This window comes from Dreissena polymorpha, chromosome 3, assembly GCF_020536995.1.
Source record: "Dreissena polymorpha isolate Duluth1 chromosome 3, UMN_Dpol_1.0, whole genome shotgun sequence".
Classification (NCBI taxonomy): domain Eukaryota; kingdom Metazoa; phylum Mollusca; class Bivalvia; order Myida; family Dreissenidae; genus Dreissena; species Dreissena polymorpha.
In genome coordinates, this window is record NC_068357.1 from 81,703,462 (window position 1) to 81,719,723 (window position 16,262).

The 16,262-nt window shown below is 36.7% G+C and overlaps 1 protein-coding gene across 1 annotated transcript; it reads left to right on the top strand.

The window, feature by feature from the left end:
- The first annotated feature begins 5,645 nt into the window (after positions 1-5,645).
- Positions 5,646-15,854, top strand: LOC127874974 (heat shock protein HSP 90-beta-like). Its single transcript, XM_052419699.1, has 9 exons — positions 5,646-5,861; positions 7,302-7,812; positions 8,096-8,307; positions 8,580-8,807; positions 10,921-11,277; positions 11,435-11,582; positions 13,386-13,654; positions 13,967-14,300; positions 15,272-15,854. The coding sequence occupies exons 2-9, from the start codon at positions 7,302-7,304 to the stop codon at positions 15,385-15,387; spliced, it is 2,175 nt and encodes a 724-aa protein (XP_052275659.1). The 5' UTR covers positions 5,646-5,861; the 3' UTR covers positions 15,388-15,854.
- The last annotated feature ends 408 nt before the right edge of the window (positions 15,855-16,262 follow it).

The following is a 16,262-nucleotide window of genomic DNA, read 5'->3' on the forward strand; positions in this document are numbered from 1 at the left end:
AAATCCCGTTTTCATAGAGCAAGACCAATGTGTCTCTACGAGGGGTAGTCAACAAGTTTGTGGATATTGCCATTCTTCGGCGTCGCTGTCGAAGATGGGTTTCAAGTTGTGTCCAGTTTAAATGGGCCTTTTCACAGATTTTGGCATGTATTGAAGTTTTCATTAAATGCTTTATATTGATAAATGTAAACATTGGATCTAAAAAGCTCCAGTAAATAACAAGAATAAAATTACAGAAAGAAATAGAGTAACCCTTAACTGGGCTCGAACCCCTGACCCCTGGAGTAAAACACTATCGCTTAGAACACTTGGCCATCCGTGCTCATACAATAATTGATGTATTGTATACTTTATATATGCAATCCTCGTAGCAGCCCAAAATATAACGACAACAGCAGAACTCTCCAAGTTATTTAATCGTTTTGCGTTGCAACGCTTTATAATTTTCAGGATTTCAAATCGTCAAAAGATGCATATAATGTCTATTTTAGAGCATTGTCAATTTTCAGTATTACTGTTTCCTCACAAATATCATAACTACAACGAACATTTGCGAATCTGAAACATTTTTTTTTTATTTTGTCGAATTACTAAAACGTGAAAAGGCCCCTTTAAAGCGTCCGTACCAATCCGCATACAGGACCATGAGGTAATGCTTTTTGATGTGTTCCTAATGCTAGAGGCAGATCTGCGAGCCAGGGTTTTCGTGGACCTACCAGAAATCACTGCCGTGTTCCAATCATCGTTTGGTTCGTATAAGAGTTTGGTATGCAGAGGTTTATCAGAAGTGGGTGACGAGGTACAGAACGTGCGTTTAGAACAGCGAAAAATACTTAAAAAACACGCTGAGATGTGTGCTGTAAGCGTAATAGAATCAATATCAAGTGCGCCGACGTCGTCAACATGGGTATATATACGCACTAAAAGTGTGTTTGTTGTCGATATAATTGAAAAGAAGCTCAGTGCGTTTTAAATGGGGAATTCGTTTGATATGTTTTTCGTGAATCGTTTATGGTTATATTAAATATTAAAGCATGTCCAAGAACTCTAAACTACTGTAAACGTTAGTTTAATAATAATTCAGCGACTTAGGCTGTTGTGGAGATGCATTGGTTGCACCTCGATGACCCAGGTCCAATACCCTCTCAATTCGTTTTTGAGTTTGGGTGGGGTGTCCTCCAATTGCGCCGGTTTCCCCTTTACATCGATAGACCACATCCAGTATATTACTGAATATCTTTCAGTGAAAACTTAATACAAGTAGCTGGAAATAGCAGTTTCAGACCAACATAAGCCCAATGTTCATGACTCAAATAAGTAAATAACAGATATGTGTATAAGGACACACTCCGGGTCCTCACATAATGAAGACCCGGGCTCGCAAGGACCCCGTTAACTTTGAAATAAATCAATACAACCTAGCGGTACATCAGTTATGGTAAGGATATATAGCAAATCGGAAAAAAAGATCAATACACATATATTTATAAAGAGTTATATTGTTACCATGCTTATAAGAACTTATTTTCAGCCAGTAATATTACCATGATACGCAACCACATAGATGGCTTGAAAAAAATCACTATGTGTGTGCGCACGAGATCAAATGAGTCGCGTTCTGAGAAAACTGGGCTTAATGCATGTGCGTAAAGTGTCGCCCCAGATTAACTTGTGTAGTACGCACAGGCTAATCAGGGACGACACTTTCCGCCTAAATTGGATTTTTGCTAAGAAAAGACTTCATTTAAACGAAAAATGTCATTAAAGCGGAAAGTGTCGTCCCTGATTAGCCTGTGCGGACTGCACAGGCTAATCTGGGACGACACTTTACGCACATTCATTAAGCCCAGTTTTCTCAGAACAAAGCTCAAATCTATTGCCTTTCTCCCAGTACTTCGGCGGTACGTTGTCAAAGCGCGCGAATACAGGATTATGCGATTAGTGTCGTACATATGTACCGGTACTCTCATTTGTAATATATTTTAAAAACTACCATGCCTTATTTGGAGGCAGATATTCGTTTGGTCTTCGCACCTTATTGTAAAGAATGCGATCGCTATCGCTCTCGGTGTAGTCCAGTCAGATACGGATCTCTTAATATATTAAGAAGAACGCTATTGCCTTTGTTGTAATCAACGGTACATAGGGAATGGATTCCATTTTGTTTGCGTTTGTTCATGTTACCGTTTTCTACGGCAAAAATCATTAAACGTTTTAATTACACGAATCCATATGTTGTTAAGTTCCATAGTTTATTAACATCAACATGTAAATTTGAAATATTAAACGTGTGTTAATATGTAAAGGAAGCGTTAAATGTACGAAAAACTATTTTAAATACCACTACTTGAAATAAAAGTTGGATGTTATTCCTTGAAAGAAGTGTGTGTATCACGTTGAAATCACTGATAGTATTCGAATTATTATTATATATACCAAAGAAAATTAAACGTAATAGTTTGTCCTTTCTGCCTTTAAAAGTATTATGTTTCTCCTGTTCAAAATCGTTATTGTTCTTATTTTGTTTAGAACGTTCATTGAATTTAGTTCTGAAATTTCATTTAACCTACAAACATATACACAAAGTACTATTGATTTGGTAACCTACTATAGTATACTGGCACGTGACATAACTTTATTTATAACTATATGCATAAAAGAAGATGTACTTATGTATAAATCTTAATAAACTGTCTGTTCTGTTCTCTATTATGTTTTATCATGGCATATATTTTTCAGGTAGGTAATACTTTCGGCTATTATAATAATAGTGCACTCTTATAACTGCAGTATTTTTATTTTGAAACATTAATATTTTGAAAAAAAAAATAGTCAAGACTATATTGGGAATATTTTAACTATGTATCATGCAACTTGCAATGCCACCAACGGATTTCAAACATATCTATGCCGAAATATTAATAAAGTTACGCGCAATTTTGTTTTGAAACTTGTATACAATGAGACGAAATTTTAAATCAATGAAACGAATATTGACGACTTAATGTATATCTAGTAGCGGTGGAATAACGAGCTTGAAGTGTCAAATTTCATCATGAAATTTTCTTCACCATATCAGGTGCGACGCATATGGATGGGGAATAACTCAGTACACAAAAATAGCAAAGACCTTGTAGTGTTTGTTTCCCCTATTTTATAAACCGTGCTGAATAAACTTCTCAAAGATAATCTCATTTCGCTACATGGTTAGCGCAGTGGTTGGTAGACTCTATTCTCATCGAGGTGACCCATGTTCAAACTCTACCTCTAGAAGCAAATGAGTTTGGTTGGTGGTCTGAATATTGGACAGGTGGGGCTTGCATCGGGTACTCCGGCTCCTCCACCTACCACGAAACAGAAGACCGCACCAAAGTCGGAAAGCTTTCATCAACAACTAAATAGCTGGAAATTGTAGCTACCGGTTTACATCAAAATTACAACTTTCGCTCGTCTAGTTAGTTAAGAAAGATAGGAATGCTGGGACTAACTCTGGGCTTACGCATAACGCAACCTCAGGAGCGGAAGGACTTAAACAAGCTTTGCATTCAAATCATGTATGACAATTATAAACATATACGGAATCGGAACATATACGGAATATATACAATCGATCAAAAGTGATGCAGTTCTGAATAGTTAAACAACATTTGTTTTTGTTACATGAAATAATAGGGCTTGCTATTTGCCTAACTGCCTTGTGAGCTTAGCAAAATTCATGAGACACGTACACGATTGAGAAAGCTGTTGCTTCGATGCTCATCATCATTCTGCGTCCCAGGCTGTAGTATATGAGTGCACCCGTATGTGTGTCATCAGATTGTTGATTTTGTTATTTAAGTAAAAGCACCATGACAAAGTTTACATTTTTTTTGTGTTAATGTTGGTTTATCAAAAGTAACGTGAATGACAGAAGTCTTGATAAGCTCTTGTGTCTGGTAACGACAGGCTTATCAGCAAGCTGTTCATTTGTATGGTAAACCATGGCGTGTAGTCTGGCTTGCTTATCAGTAATCAGTAAATTGCATTTACTCGTTCATGACACCCGGAGCGTGAAATAAAGACATTTCGCGAATCAAAGAATGCACCATACGTAAGTAGACTACTGTGCCCTCGCGCGGCAATCTGGTTCCTCCGTTAGATAATACACGTGCAGATGTGCATAATTGGATACGTATGGACAGCAAATCGTCGAAGATGTGTGTTTAAGTATATCTATCCGTATATCTATGGTTTGGGCACATTAAACTCAAAATTTGCTCAAACAATCCCATCGGGACTATTAAGGTAGTGTCCCATGAACTACTATTTTTAGTTGAGTTTATTTTACTATTGTTTTTTTTTAGACGCATAAACGTCATTTAGAGTATAGGACACTCCTCTCGATGAGCTACTCTAATAAAAACATGGTCATAACCAAGTCAAGTTTCGTTTCAATTATTCAATCATTACACACACATTGTCACACGGGCCCATTAAAAAGTTAATTGTTCGTTTAGTGTTGCTCATCACCATCTCCGTGATAACTTGATTTCACATATTCTATTGATTTTCTTTTTTCTTCACATACCTTTTAATGTAGAAACATATTAAAGCCACACACCTTATTTGGCAGTATAACTAAGAAACATATTTTATCTATGTCATTTAGAATATATATATCTGGTGGTTACAATGTATAAATCCGTATTTTTTGCGCTTTAAAACTTAAAAATAAATCGCGTTTGTCGAAATGGACGAAATCGCATATCTAGAAATCCTACTTTCGGTTTTAAAAGCGGTACCGTTTGAAAAATAATAAATTACTTCCAAACTAGGCTATAGATTATTTTTTATCTATGCCAATTAGAATATATCTGGTGGTTACAAGGTAGAAATCCGTCTTTTTGCGCTTTAAAGCTTAAAAATAATCGCGTTTGTCGAAATGAATGGAGGTATACGTCTAGAAATCCTACTTTCGGTTTTAAAAGCAGTACGGTTTAAAAATAATAAATTACTTGCTAACTAGGCTATACATTTGATGACAATTTTGCACACTTTCAAATTGCATCTATATGTATTGATTAACAGGTATACTTCATTTCAAAGTCAGAGGCAAGATGTGTGGCTTTAAATTAAATATATTTCACAATTGTAAGACAACAACTCTGTCGAAACATAAATTTGTTGTAAACTCTTTGATAAAAAACATGATGGTCATCCAACTCTTTTTCTGATACGTATTTATATTCAACATGATTTGTTCAAAGTTGAGTCATCAATTAAGACTTTGAATCGCTTCGCTATAAAAATATTTCGCTTAGTTTAAACTAAATAATGTATTGTTGTTATGTGATTTTTATTCTTTTATCTATTTTATTTTGAAAATAAAATTACAATTTTGTTATTGTCTCTGTTTTAGACAATCGCACATTTTTCTCGAAAGTACCACACTTTTTCTCTGTTTGCTACTTTTACTTTCGATTCAATACAATAACTGGAAAACCCAAATTGTAGAACGTTCTAGATATGACGTCACATCCGGCGAAACTTCCAGAACAACCCGTTTACTCATCTATATAAAAACGAGAACTTCATTTCCGTTAAATAGTACACGAAACTTCAAAGGTGTGTGTCGAAAGGACATGCTTAATTATAAATAAACTACTTTATTAAGCCTACATTTTGTATAAACATTGGTATATATTATTTTCTGTAAGGTTTCAAATAAGTAGTCATTTAGAAGATCTTATTTTTGGCAGACGGTATTTTCATACGCCGACAGCGTTGTTTCCTTTCCAACCGGCGTGTTTCACTAAGAAGCCGCATCCCGATTGAACAGAACAGAATTTTCCTGAAACTTGGAAAAATTTAATTGAACAAAGGTATGTGGACATATGCTGACTAAATTACATTCAAGTACAATTGATATTGTGTATTTATGCGTCATATTCGATTAAAAAGCCATACTATTATGTTAAATTTATTTTTCTTCTAGAACATGCGACTTATTGGTTAGAAAGTATTATGTATATGAATGCCTCTAATCGCAGTAAATGGTAGTCTCTTTTGTTATTAACTGTTAAATTAAGGCATTTAACAATGGAATATTCATTTAATTTGTTTAATATAATAGTATTCACCACAGGGGCACGTTGTGGGATCCTTTTGTTCGCGATCGTGTCTTAAGAAATTTCGTACTTAATTATATGCGGTTAACATGACTTGAATGGGCACGTCGCGAAAGCAACAACTTAATCAGGGATTTTATTAAATAAGTTTGATGTTTTAACCTCATTTTTGTGTTATATTGGTTCCATACTGCTTCGAAATACACTTTTCTGTTGTAAAACACACACACTGCTAAACTTTTCTTTAACTAAGGGTTAAGTCAGAACCCTTTGTCTATATTAACTGGTACACATGGTTTTTGGTCAGGGTCTACACAAAGGGTTATATTTCTTCGTCCTGTGTTTATCAGAAGGCTTTTTTTAAGTACATGTTCAAAAACATGCTTGTTTTACAAAAAAGTGCTTAGCGAAAGGACCCCACCAAATGGGTCTTTTCGAACTGACTCCAACTGTTTGTTAAAGCTAACTCGAAAAGAAAGTCAACTAGAATTGTTACATACTTGTGAAATGCTAAAAATCAATAATTTTGAACCTAATGAAGGAAGTTAGCAATTGATACATGGGTACATTATACAAATTACTGACTTGAAGGGTGTTATACGAATTGGATCGCAACAAAGAATACAGGAAACTCCGAACATGTCTCTCATCATCATGCCTTTTACAATTTGGCTGCCATTTATGTTTGATCACATGACTCTTAGAGTCAAAATCACTTTAAAAAAATTAGACCTTGATCATGTGATTCTAATTGCCAATTGACATCTGTTTAGAATATTTACCTACCTGAGAACTTATGTTCAAGATGAGCTGTTGGACTCGCCCTATAGCGGGAGTCCTGGGGTGTGGGGCCTGTAATCAATATTGAGCTGCTTACCACTCGAAGGGGTCCTATTTTCACCCATTTTAATGAAATTAAGTCAAAACATTTATTTAGGCCATATCAAGACAAAGTTTGAATTTGGGTCATGTGGGTCCGAAATGATATCCCAAGGTCAAATCTTAGAAAATCTTACCTCTTTATAGGCCACTTTTATAAAACTTTGTCAGAATGTAATCTTAAATAAATCGAGACGGAATTCCAATCTAGGACACAAGAATCCAAAACAAGGTCATCATGGTAAAATCTGTAAAATAAGCTACTGGTTTGTTTGTTGGTTCAGAAATTTATTATCCATTTGTTTTAATTTCCAGATGCCTGAACAACAGACAGTGGAAACTGAGGCGGAGACCTTTGCCTTCCAGGCCGAGATTGCTCAGCTGATGAGCTTGATCATCAACACATTCTACTCCAACAAAGAAGTCTTCCTCAGAGAGTTGATTTCAAACGCCTCGGACGCCCTGGACAAGATCAGATATGAAAGCTTGACAGATCCTTCCAAACTGGACACTGGAAAAGATCTTTACATTAAAATCATTCCTGATCGTGAGAGGGGTACACTGACCCTTATTGACACTGGTATTGGAATGACAAAGGCTGACTTGGTTAACAACCTGGGTACCATTGCCAAGTCTGGTACAAAGGCTTTCATGGAGGCTCTGCAAGCAGGTGCTGATATTTCCATGATTGGTCAGTTTGGTGTGGGTTTCTACTCTGCCTATCTTGTTGCCGATAAGGTGACCGTCATCTCTAAGCACAATGATGACGAAATCTACACATGGGAGTCCTCTGCTGGTGGATCCTTTACAATTCGGCCAAATACAGGTAAGAGATCATACCAATGTGATGCATCAAGTAGTGCTCAATTTAATAGGTATGCAATAATACAAATTTTACAAGCACAATAACAGTGTTTAATCATTTTTCAAGCTTAATGATTTTGAATTGTGAAAATGGCATGCTTAATTTTTTATAGGATTATCGGTAAAGAATATATTATTGTAACCTACGGTCACTTTGCCTAAGCTGGTGTTCCTTTAGCAAATCAGCCGTTTCATAATTACAAAAGTGAACTATGTTTAGATATGTGTTCATGTTCTCATTGCAGAAGCCCCTTTTGAGCGAGGCACAATGATCATCCTGACCATCAAGGAGGACCAGGCAGAGTACCTGGAGGAGAAGCGTATCAAGGAGGTGGTGAAGAAGCACAGCCAGTTTATTGGCTACCCCATCAAGCTGGTCTGTGAGAAGGAGCGGGATAAGGAGGTCTCTGACGATGAGGAGGAGGAGAAGAAAGAAGAGAAGGATGGAGAGGAAAAGGTGAGAGGGAACAAAATGCATAGGGATTTCGGATGAAATGCACCAGGCTATTGAAACTCAATACCTGCTTGAGAAACATAAAACTTAACCTTCCATTTGCGCTATAAACTTTATTGCACACGGTTTTAAAAGTCAATATTTTAGCAAATGAGTTTTCAGGTGTTTTCAAAAAACATTTTGTAATAGGTAGTTAGAATGGGGATACTCGTCACAATAACCAGCTTTCAATGCAACTACCTGCTTTTAATGCCAATTATTTCCCTTGTAATCAGTCTGAAGATGACAAGCCCAAGGTGGAGGATCTGGAAGAAGACGATGATGAAGACAAAGAGAAGGACAAGAAGAAGAAGAAAAAGATCAAGGAGAAGTACAATGAAGATGAGGAGCTGAACAAGACCAAGCCTCTGTGGACCAGGAACCCAGACGACATCACCAAGGAGGAATATGGAGAGTTCTACAAGTCCCTCACCAATGATTGGGAGGACCACCTGGCTGTTAAGGTAGAAAACAGAACAGCAGCTTGGTTGCTCAAATCTTAAGCGGCCATTTAAAAAGCTTATAGCTGGTATTTTTTGGATCAAGTTGTAAATGTTATTGAATTGTTATGTTATTAGCATGTGTGTATATTGCAATTACATTTTTATGCTTGAATAATTTGCACAAGTTTGAATATAACATTGCTTTTAAAACTTCTTTATTTGGTCTAAGACTGTAACCAAAACTAGCCTTTATAAGCGTTTAAACTAGGTTTGTGCATAAATGTTAGGTTTTCCTTTTTCTTGGTCCAGTAAAAAACGCATTATGAAGAATTATTTCTCCCTAAGCACGGCATGTGTATATTTTGTACTCTGTGCTGGTATCGCGGGAAATAGCAAGTGCTCTCTAGGCGTTGGTGTCTGGTATAATTGCCAGTTGCTGTCAATTTAGAGACAACATTGATAGTTTTTAGCTCGGCTGTTTTCGAAGAAAACCCGAGCTATTGTCATAGCCAGCTTGTCGTACGCCGGCCACCGTAGGCGTCGTGCTAAAACCTTAACATTGGCCATTACTTTTTAAATATTGAAGATAACAACTTGATATTTGGCATGCATGTGTATCTCATGGAGCTGCACATTTTGAGTGGTAAAATTTCAAGGTGAACATCATCCTTCAAGGTCTAGGGTCGAAAAAACAAAGTCAAGGAAGTAATAAGCTTTAAATGGACATGTTATCTGACCTGCCCACGTATATATTTTTGTTAAACAAATCAAAGCGGCGGAGTAGGCGGCATTGTGTTTCTGACAAACACATTGTGGTAAAAGGTCATTTTCAAGGTCTACGGTAAAAAATACACATTTAAGGGAAGTTATAAGGTTTAAAGGGAGATAATTATTCAATATTGAACATAGCCACTTTATATATTTGGCATGCATGTATATCTCATGGAGCTGCACATTTTGAGTGGTGAATCTACAGTCATGGAGGTGGCTTTTAATTATTTGCTATTAAAAATAGAGATTTGTTAGAGACAATTATTTTCAAGGGAAGTAATTTATATAATTATAAATCTCATATATATTTCCTTACCAAAAATTGAAGTTCTTTTCACAGTTACTGTACAGATTTATTATTTTGATTATTTATAACTCAAATGATTGATTTGTCAAAGTTTTTTTTAAATGATATAATTATCATTTCTTTCATGTACTTAGTTGTTAATAGTATTGTTCATTACATGCCTGTGGACTTGTGTCCATAGATACATGATGAACTCTGGCTATGATCTTTTTGATAAACCACAGGCCTTGGTTGTCAGTGCAGTGATGTCTGACTTGGTCATTTTTTACTGTCTACAGACCCCCCCCCCCCCCCCTCCCCAGGTTGGATTGGACAAAATCCAAGGGAAGTAATAAGCTTTAAAGGGAGATGATTTCTATACATGCCAAATGATAAATAGAAATTTTATTTCAAAGTGGCGCAGTAGGGGGCATTGTGTTTCTGACGAACACATCTCTTGTTTGGGTCACTAGGTCAAAGGTCAAGGTCACTGTGACCTCTTTAAAAAAAAATCTGACAAGCTTTCGCAGCCGAGCGTGGCACCCGTTATGCGGTGCTCTTGTTGTAAACATGAAACCGTGTAAGATAAATACGTTAACCATTTCCCACTCAGAAGCAAAGTGAAAATTGCTATGTGCAAACAGCATAAAACCAGAACAGCCTGCAAGTACAGTAACTGGCAGTCAGTTTAGGTTTTATGCTGTTTGCTGCTTACCAGTATCTAAAGTTTGGAAATGAAGCCTTTAAAACTTGAATCTATTTAGAAAGGTTAATAATTAAATTTAACTCTCTAAGGGACATTACATGCATACAAATACGTATCTAAGTGGTAAAGGGTTGAGTGGAAAAAAAAACTTGAAAAAGTAGAATCCGCTCCCTAAGCAGCTGTATATTTTGTGCTCTGTGCTGGTATCAAGGGAAATGGAAGTTGTTCTCAAGGCATTGGTGCCTGGTATAATTATCAGATGCGGTCATATTAGAGACAACACTCATTTTAATTAAACTTCATACTTGTTTATTTGTCTTAAAAGATATGTGGATCATATTTGTGAACAACTTTGTTTTTCTTGTTTGCAGCATTTCTCCGTGGAAGGTCAGCTGGAGTTCCGTGCATTGCTGTTTGTGCCAAAGAGAGCTCCGTTTGACATGTTCGAAAACAAGAAGAAAAAGAACAACATTAAATTGTATGTGAGAAGAGTGTTTATCATGGACAATTGTGAGGAACTGATCCCTGAGTACCTGAACTTCGTTAAGGGTGTTGTGGACAGTGAGGATCTTCCACTGAACATTTCAAGAGAAATGCTTCAGCAGAGCAAAATCTTGAAAGTTATTCGTAAAAATCTGGTGAAGAAATGTATGGAGCTCTTTGATGATATATGTGAAGATAAAGACAATTACAAGAAGTTCTATGAACAGTTTGCCAAGAACCTGAAGGCAAGTATATGGTCCCATAAAATTTTGGTAGAAATAATAATGCACTAATTGGTTAGTCTTGAATCTACTTATTTTTTGAGCTTAAAATAACACATTTTCAGTATTATATCTTGTACAAAATTGTCTAAATAATTAACTTTTTATCTGTATTTTTAAGCTGGGAATCCACGAAGATTCAACAAACAGGAAGAAGTTGGCCGGTTTTCTGCGCTACTACACATCCCAGTCTGGTGATGACCTCACCGGGCTGAAAGACTACGTATCAAGAATGAAGGAAAACCAGAAAGACATCTACTATATTACAGGTAAAACCATTTTGCCAATTGAAGATTATTGAATTATTTGTTTAAAAATTAAATTGTTCAGTAACATTTCTAAAAATCACTAAAAACTGATGTGTGCAAGGACAAAGTAAAAAAATAAATAAATATGACCAAATAATGTTATGCGCAGTAAAAGATGCATGAGAGTATGATCTCTGCATCGCCATAGCAGGGACAAAATTCATGGTTTTACGACACATAATACAACTGTAAAGATAAGAAGTAAAGTGCAAAAACACAACTTGAACAATTCAAATATACTCCCATAGCACGGCACATGTATATTTTGTACATTGTGCTGGTATCAAGGGAAAGAGCAATTGTTCCCTAGGCGTTGGTACCTGGTATAATTGCCAGTTGCTGTCATATTAGGGACAACAATGATGGTCTTGTGACACATGACACAATGTCAGGCCTCGACACTAACAGTGTCCCGAGAAACCCGAGACCCCCAAATTTTGATGAGGGACACCAGTTTTTCCCAGGATTTTGCTCTACTTTTAAGGCAGGGTTCCCTGTGGATACCAATCTGTAGCAGTTAGTGTCAAGCCCTGAATGTAAGCACAATATGTAAAATGCAAAAACACACCTTGAACAAGTAAAATCTATTCCCTAAGCACGGCACATGTATATTTTGTACATTGTGCTGGTATCAAGGGAAAGAGCAATTGTTCCCTAGGCGTTGGTGCCTGGTATAATTGCCAGTTGCTGTCATATTAGGGGCAACAATGGTCTTGTGACACATGACATAATGTAAGCCCAATATGTGTCGGTGAAATGCAAAAACACAACTTGAACAAGTTAAATCTACTCTGTATGCATGGTGCATGTATACTTTGTGCTGGTATCGAGGGAAATTTCCATTTTTGCCATTTTTTCCCATTAAGGTGTTTGGTTTTGTTATAATTGCAAGTCACTGTCATTTTTTTACAACACACCTTTTCCCTGAAGATTTGTACAAACAGCAGGTTCCTATAAATATCTATGGTCATTTTAACTGTTGAACATCTTAAAATGCTAAAACACAACTTGAACAAATAAAATCTACTCCCTAAGCACGGCATATGTATATTTTGCACATTGTGCTGGTATCAAGGCAAAGAGCAATTGTTCCCTAGGCGTTGGTGCCTGGTATAATTGCCAATTGCTGTCATATTAGGGGCAACAATGTTGGTCTTGTGACACATGACACAATGTAAGCCCAATATGTAAAATGCAAAAACACAACTTGAACAAGTAAAATCTATTCCCTAAGCACGGCACATGTATATTTTGTACATTGTGCTGGTATCAAGGGAAAGAGCAATCGTTCCCTAGGCGTTGGTACCTGGTATAATTGCCAGTTGCTGTCATATTAGGGACAACAATGATGGTCTTGTGACACATGACCTAATGTAAGCCCAATATGTAAAATGCAAAAACACAACTTGAACAAGTAAAATCTTCTCTGTATGCATGGTGCGTGTATACTTTGTGCTGGTATCAAGGAAAATTTCAATTTTTCCTAAGGGGTTGGGTTTTGTTATAATTGCAAGTCACTGTCATTTTTTTTACATTACGTACCTTTTCCCTGAAAATTTGTAGAAAATGCAGGTTCCTATAAATATCTATGGTCATTTAAGCTGTTGAACATCTTAATTTAAACGGCTTGTAGTACCATCTTTTCATATTTGTAAATTTTTAGATACAAATGTCATTGATCCTGCTTGAACGTGACTGCTAGTTCAAAAAGAGGGAAAATGTCAAAATTTACCATATTAATATACTATTTTCACTTTGTTCCAGGTGAAAGCAAAGAAGCAGTGCAGTCCTCTGCCTTTGTGGAACGCGTGATCAAGCGTGGGTTTGAAGTTGTTTACATGACAGACCCCATAGATGAATACTCAGTTCAGCAGCTGAAGGAGTTTGACGGCAAGAACCTGGTCTGTGTAACCAAGGAGGGTCTGGAGCTGCCTGAAGATGAGGCAGAGAAGAAGAAACGAGAGGAACAAAAGGCAGAGTTTGAGGGACTCTGCAAGGTCATGAAGGAAATCTTGGACAAGAAGGTGGAAAAGGTGAGAACAGTGAAATAAAACATACTCGCCATATGCTTGCTTACTACCTTATTGCTTGATCTACTTTAATAAAATCTGGTAGGAAATGACTACTTTTGTCAGATCTTATATATGCTACAGGGATTCCAATGCTGCAAAATTTTAAGTTTATCTAACACTTCTATAATATTTAAATTTATGAGTTGCAATACACATTTGTCTAAAGCATCTCTAACACTTGTATATTTTTCAAATTTATGAGTTGTCATTATTTTAAACTGAATATTTTCTTTAATCTTGGATATTTTATCAATGTTTGTTGTATGTTTCCAGGTGACAGTATCCAATCGCCTGGTGAACTCTCCCTGCTGTATAGTCACGAGCCAGTACGGCTGGTCAGCCAACATGGAGAGGATCATGAAGGCCCAGGCCCTAAGGGACTCGAGCACCATGGGCTATATGGCAGCCAAGAAACATCTAGAGGTCAATCCAGACCACTCTATCATCAAGGCCCTCAAGGATAAGGTTGCTGCAGACAAGAATGACAAGTCAGTCAAGGATCTTGTGCTGCTCATGTTTGAGACTGCCCTCCTGGCCTCTGGCTTTTCACTTGAGGACCCCACCCAACATGCCAACAGAATCAACAGAATGATCAAGCTTGGTCTAGGTGCGTAAAATTGAGATACAAATGATATATAGAAAACCTTATATAAAGTCTTGATGAATATTTATTGACCTAAGTTTAAATGAGTGGTCTAAAAGTTTATTTGCATTAAAGATTTTCTTAAGCCTTGATTGACAGGGTTCTCAATAACTTTTGAGCCAACAGGCCCAAATGTGAAACCAACAGGCCTTCTAGGGGGGTCGGGGGGGGGGGGGCATGCTTCCCCTGAAAAATTTTAAAATGAGCACTTGCTTTCCTGCAAAATATTTTGGACCATTTTATGGCTATTTTAGTGGTCAACCAGGCACTTAAATTTGAGCATGTTTGTGTGCATTTTATGAATTTTAGCTTTTTTAACCAACAAAAGATAAATGGAAAAAGCTCTTTAACTTAACATGTGATGATCAGAACGTCAAAACATTTAACTGCTTTTTGACCGATTCCAATATGCGCCTTTTCATTGTTGTTGTAATGCCTTAAGGGAGATAATGAAGCCACGTCTTTGCTTAATAGCAAATAGGAGCAAAATTACCAAAAAGACACACACATTTCGAAAAGTCAATTGCCGATTTTCCTAATCTGAGCGATTTTCAACCGGCCAAAATCTGATTTAAAACAGCAGATTTGGCCGGCGGCCGGCTCTTATTGAGAACCCTGGATTGAACAATTTGATGTTTTTCATGCTTTTTACACGGGCATAATGCATGTGCGTCAAGTGTTGTCCCTTATTAGCCTGTGCGGTCTGCATAGACTAATTAGGGACGACACTCAATGCTTAAAATTTATTTTCTTTAAGAATGGGCTTCCATTAAGAAAAAAAATACAATTAAAGGGAAAAAGTGTTGTTACTGATAAGCCTGTGCAATTTGCACAGGCTAATCTGGAAGGGCACTATAGGCGCATAAAACCCCTTTTACCCTAGATTGAGGCTCTATTGTTTTCACAAAAACTCACAATTCCAACGTTGCCTGCAGGTATTGATGAGGAAGACATTGCTGCCCCCACTGATGCAGGAGATGCTACCACAGAAGACATGCCACCCCTCGAAGGGGAGGAGGACGATGCATCACGCATGGAGGAAGTCGACTAAATACACATAAATGTGCCATCAAAGACTTTTTGTGGAGGTGGCCCAGAGTGGGGCTGTTGTCAAGCTGTTGTTTATAGCATCATACCATCATGTTTTTTGGCTTTGGTTTTTACATTATGTTCATGTCGATGTTGAGTTTATCATTTGAAGTATCATTAATACTAGCATAATGTTTACAAATTTGAAACAGTGCGTATGTGCTTCAGTCTTAACATTATAAATGTTGTTTGAGACCGAAAAGTTCTCATCATTAAACCAAGCTAATTTCAGTATCAGTTTTGTTCTGTTCAATCTGTGATTATTTTGTATAAAAAGCATTTGTTTGCTTTCCAATAAAAAAGAAAAAAAACTCATGAAGAATGATTTCAAACTTTAGTGTTTTGATTGTTTCTGTAGTGTATGTACTTCAGTTTCTTCAAAATGTGTTTGAATGTTTTCTTCTATGATAAAATAAAACAGTTAAATTACTTGGTTTCTGTTTATTGTGTTTGCACATGAACACAATTTTAACTATATTTGTGCAGGGAAATGTAATGCTGCAACTATACTTACATGCATGTATGAATCGAATGCAATTTTTGGTGCTGAACCAGCATATTAGTTTAGATTCATCACAAAAATGTTAATGGCAATAAGGCACTCTAGCTCACCTCATCATAGTTCTTAAGGGCTCATGAGGAGCTAATGTGTTCAGACTATGACCGGTCCTGTGTCGTTAACTTAGTTATAATTTTCTGAAGTGGCAAATCTTAATAATGTGTCTCTGAAAACTAGCTGACCAGGTCAAAGCGTAGAAAACCTTATATCCTCTTTTTGCGAAACAAGATTAATGATTATCTCATTGAAACATTGTCAGAATATTTATGTTTACATTT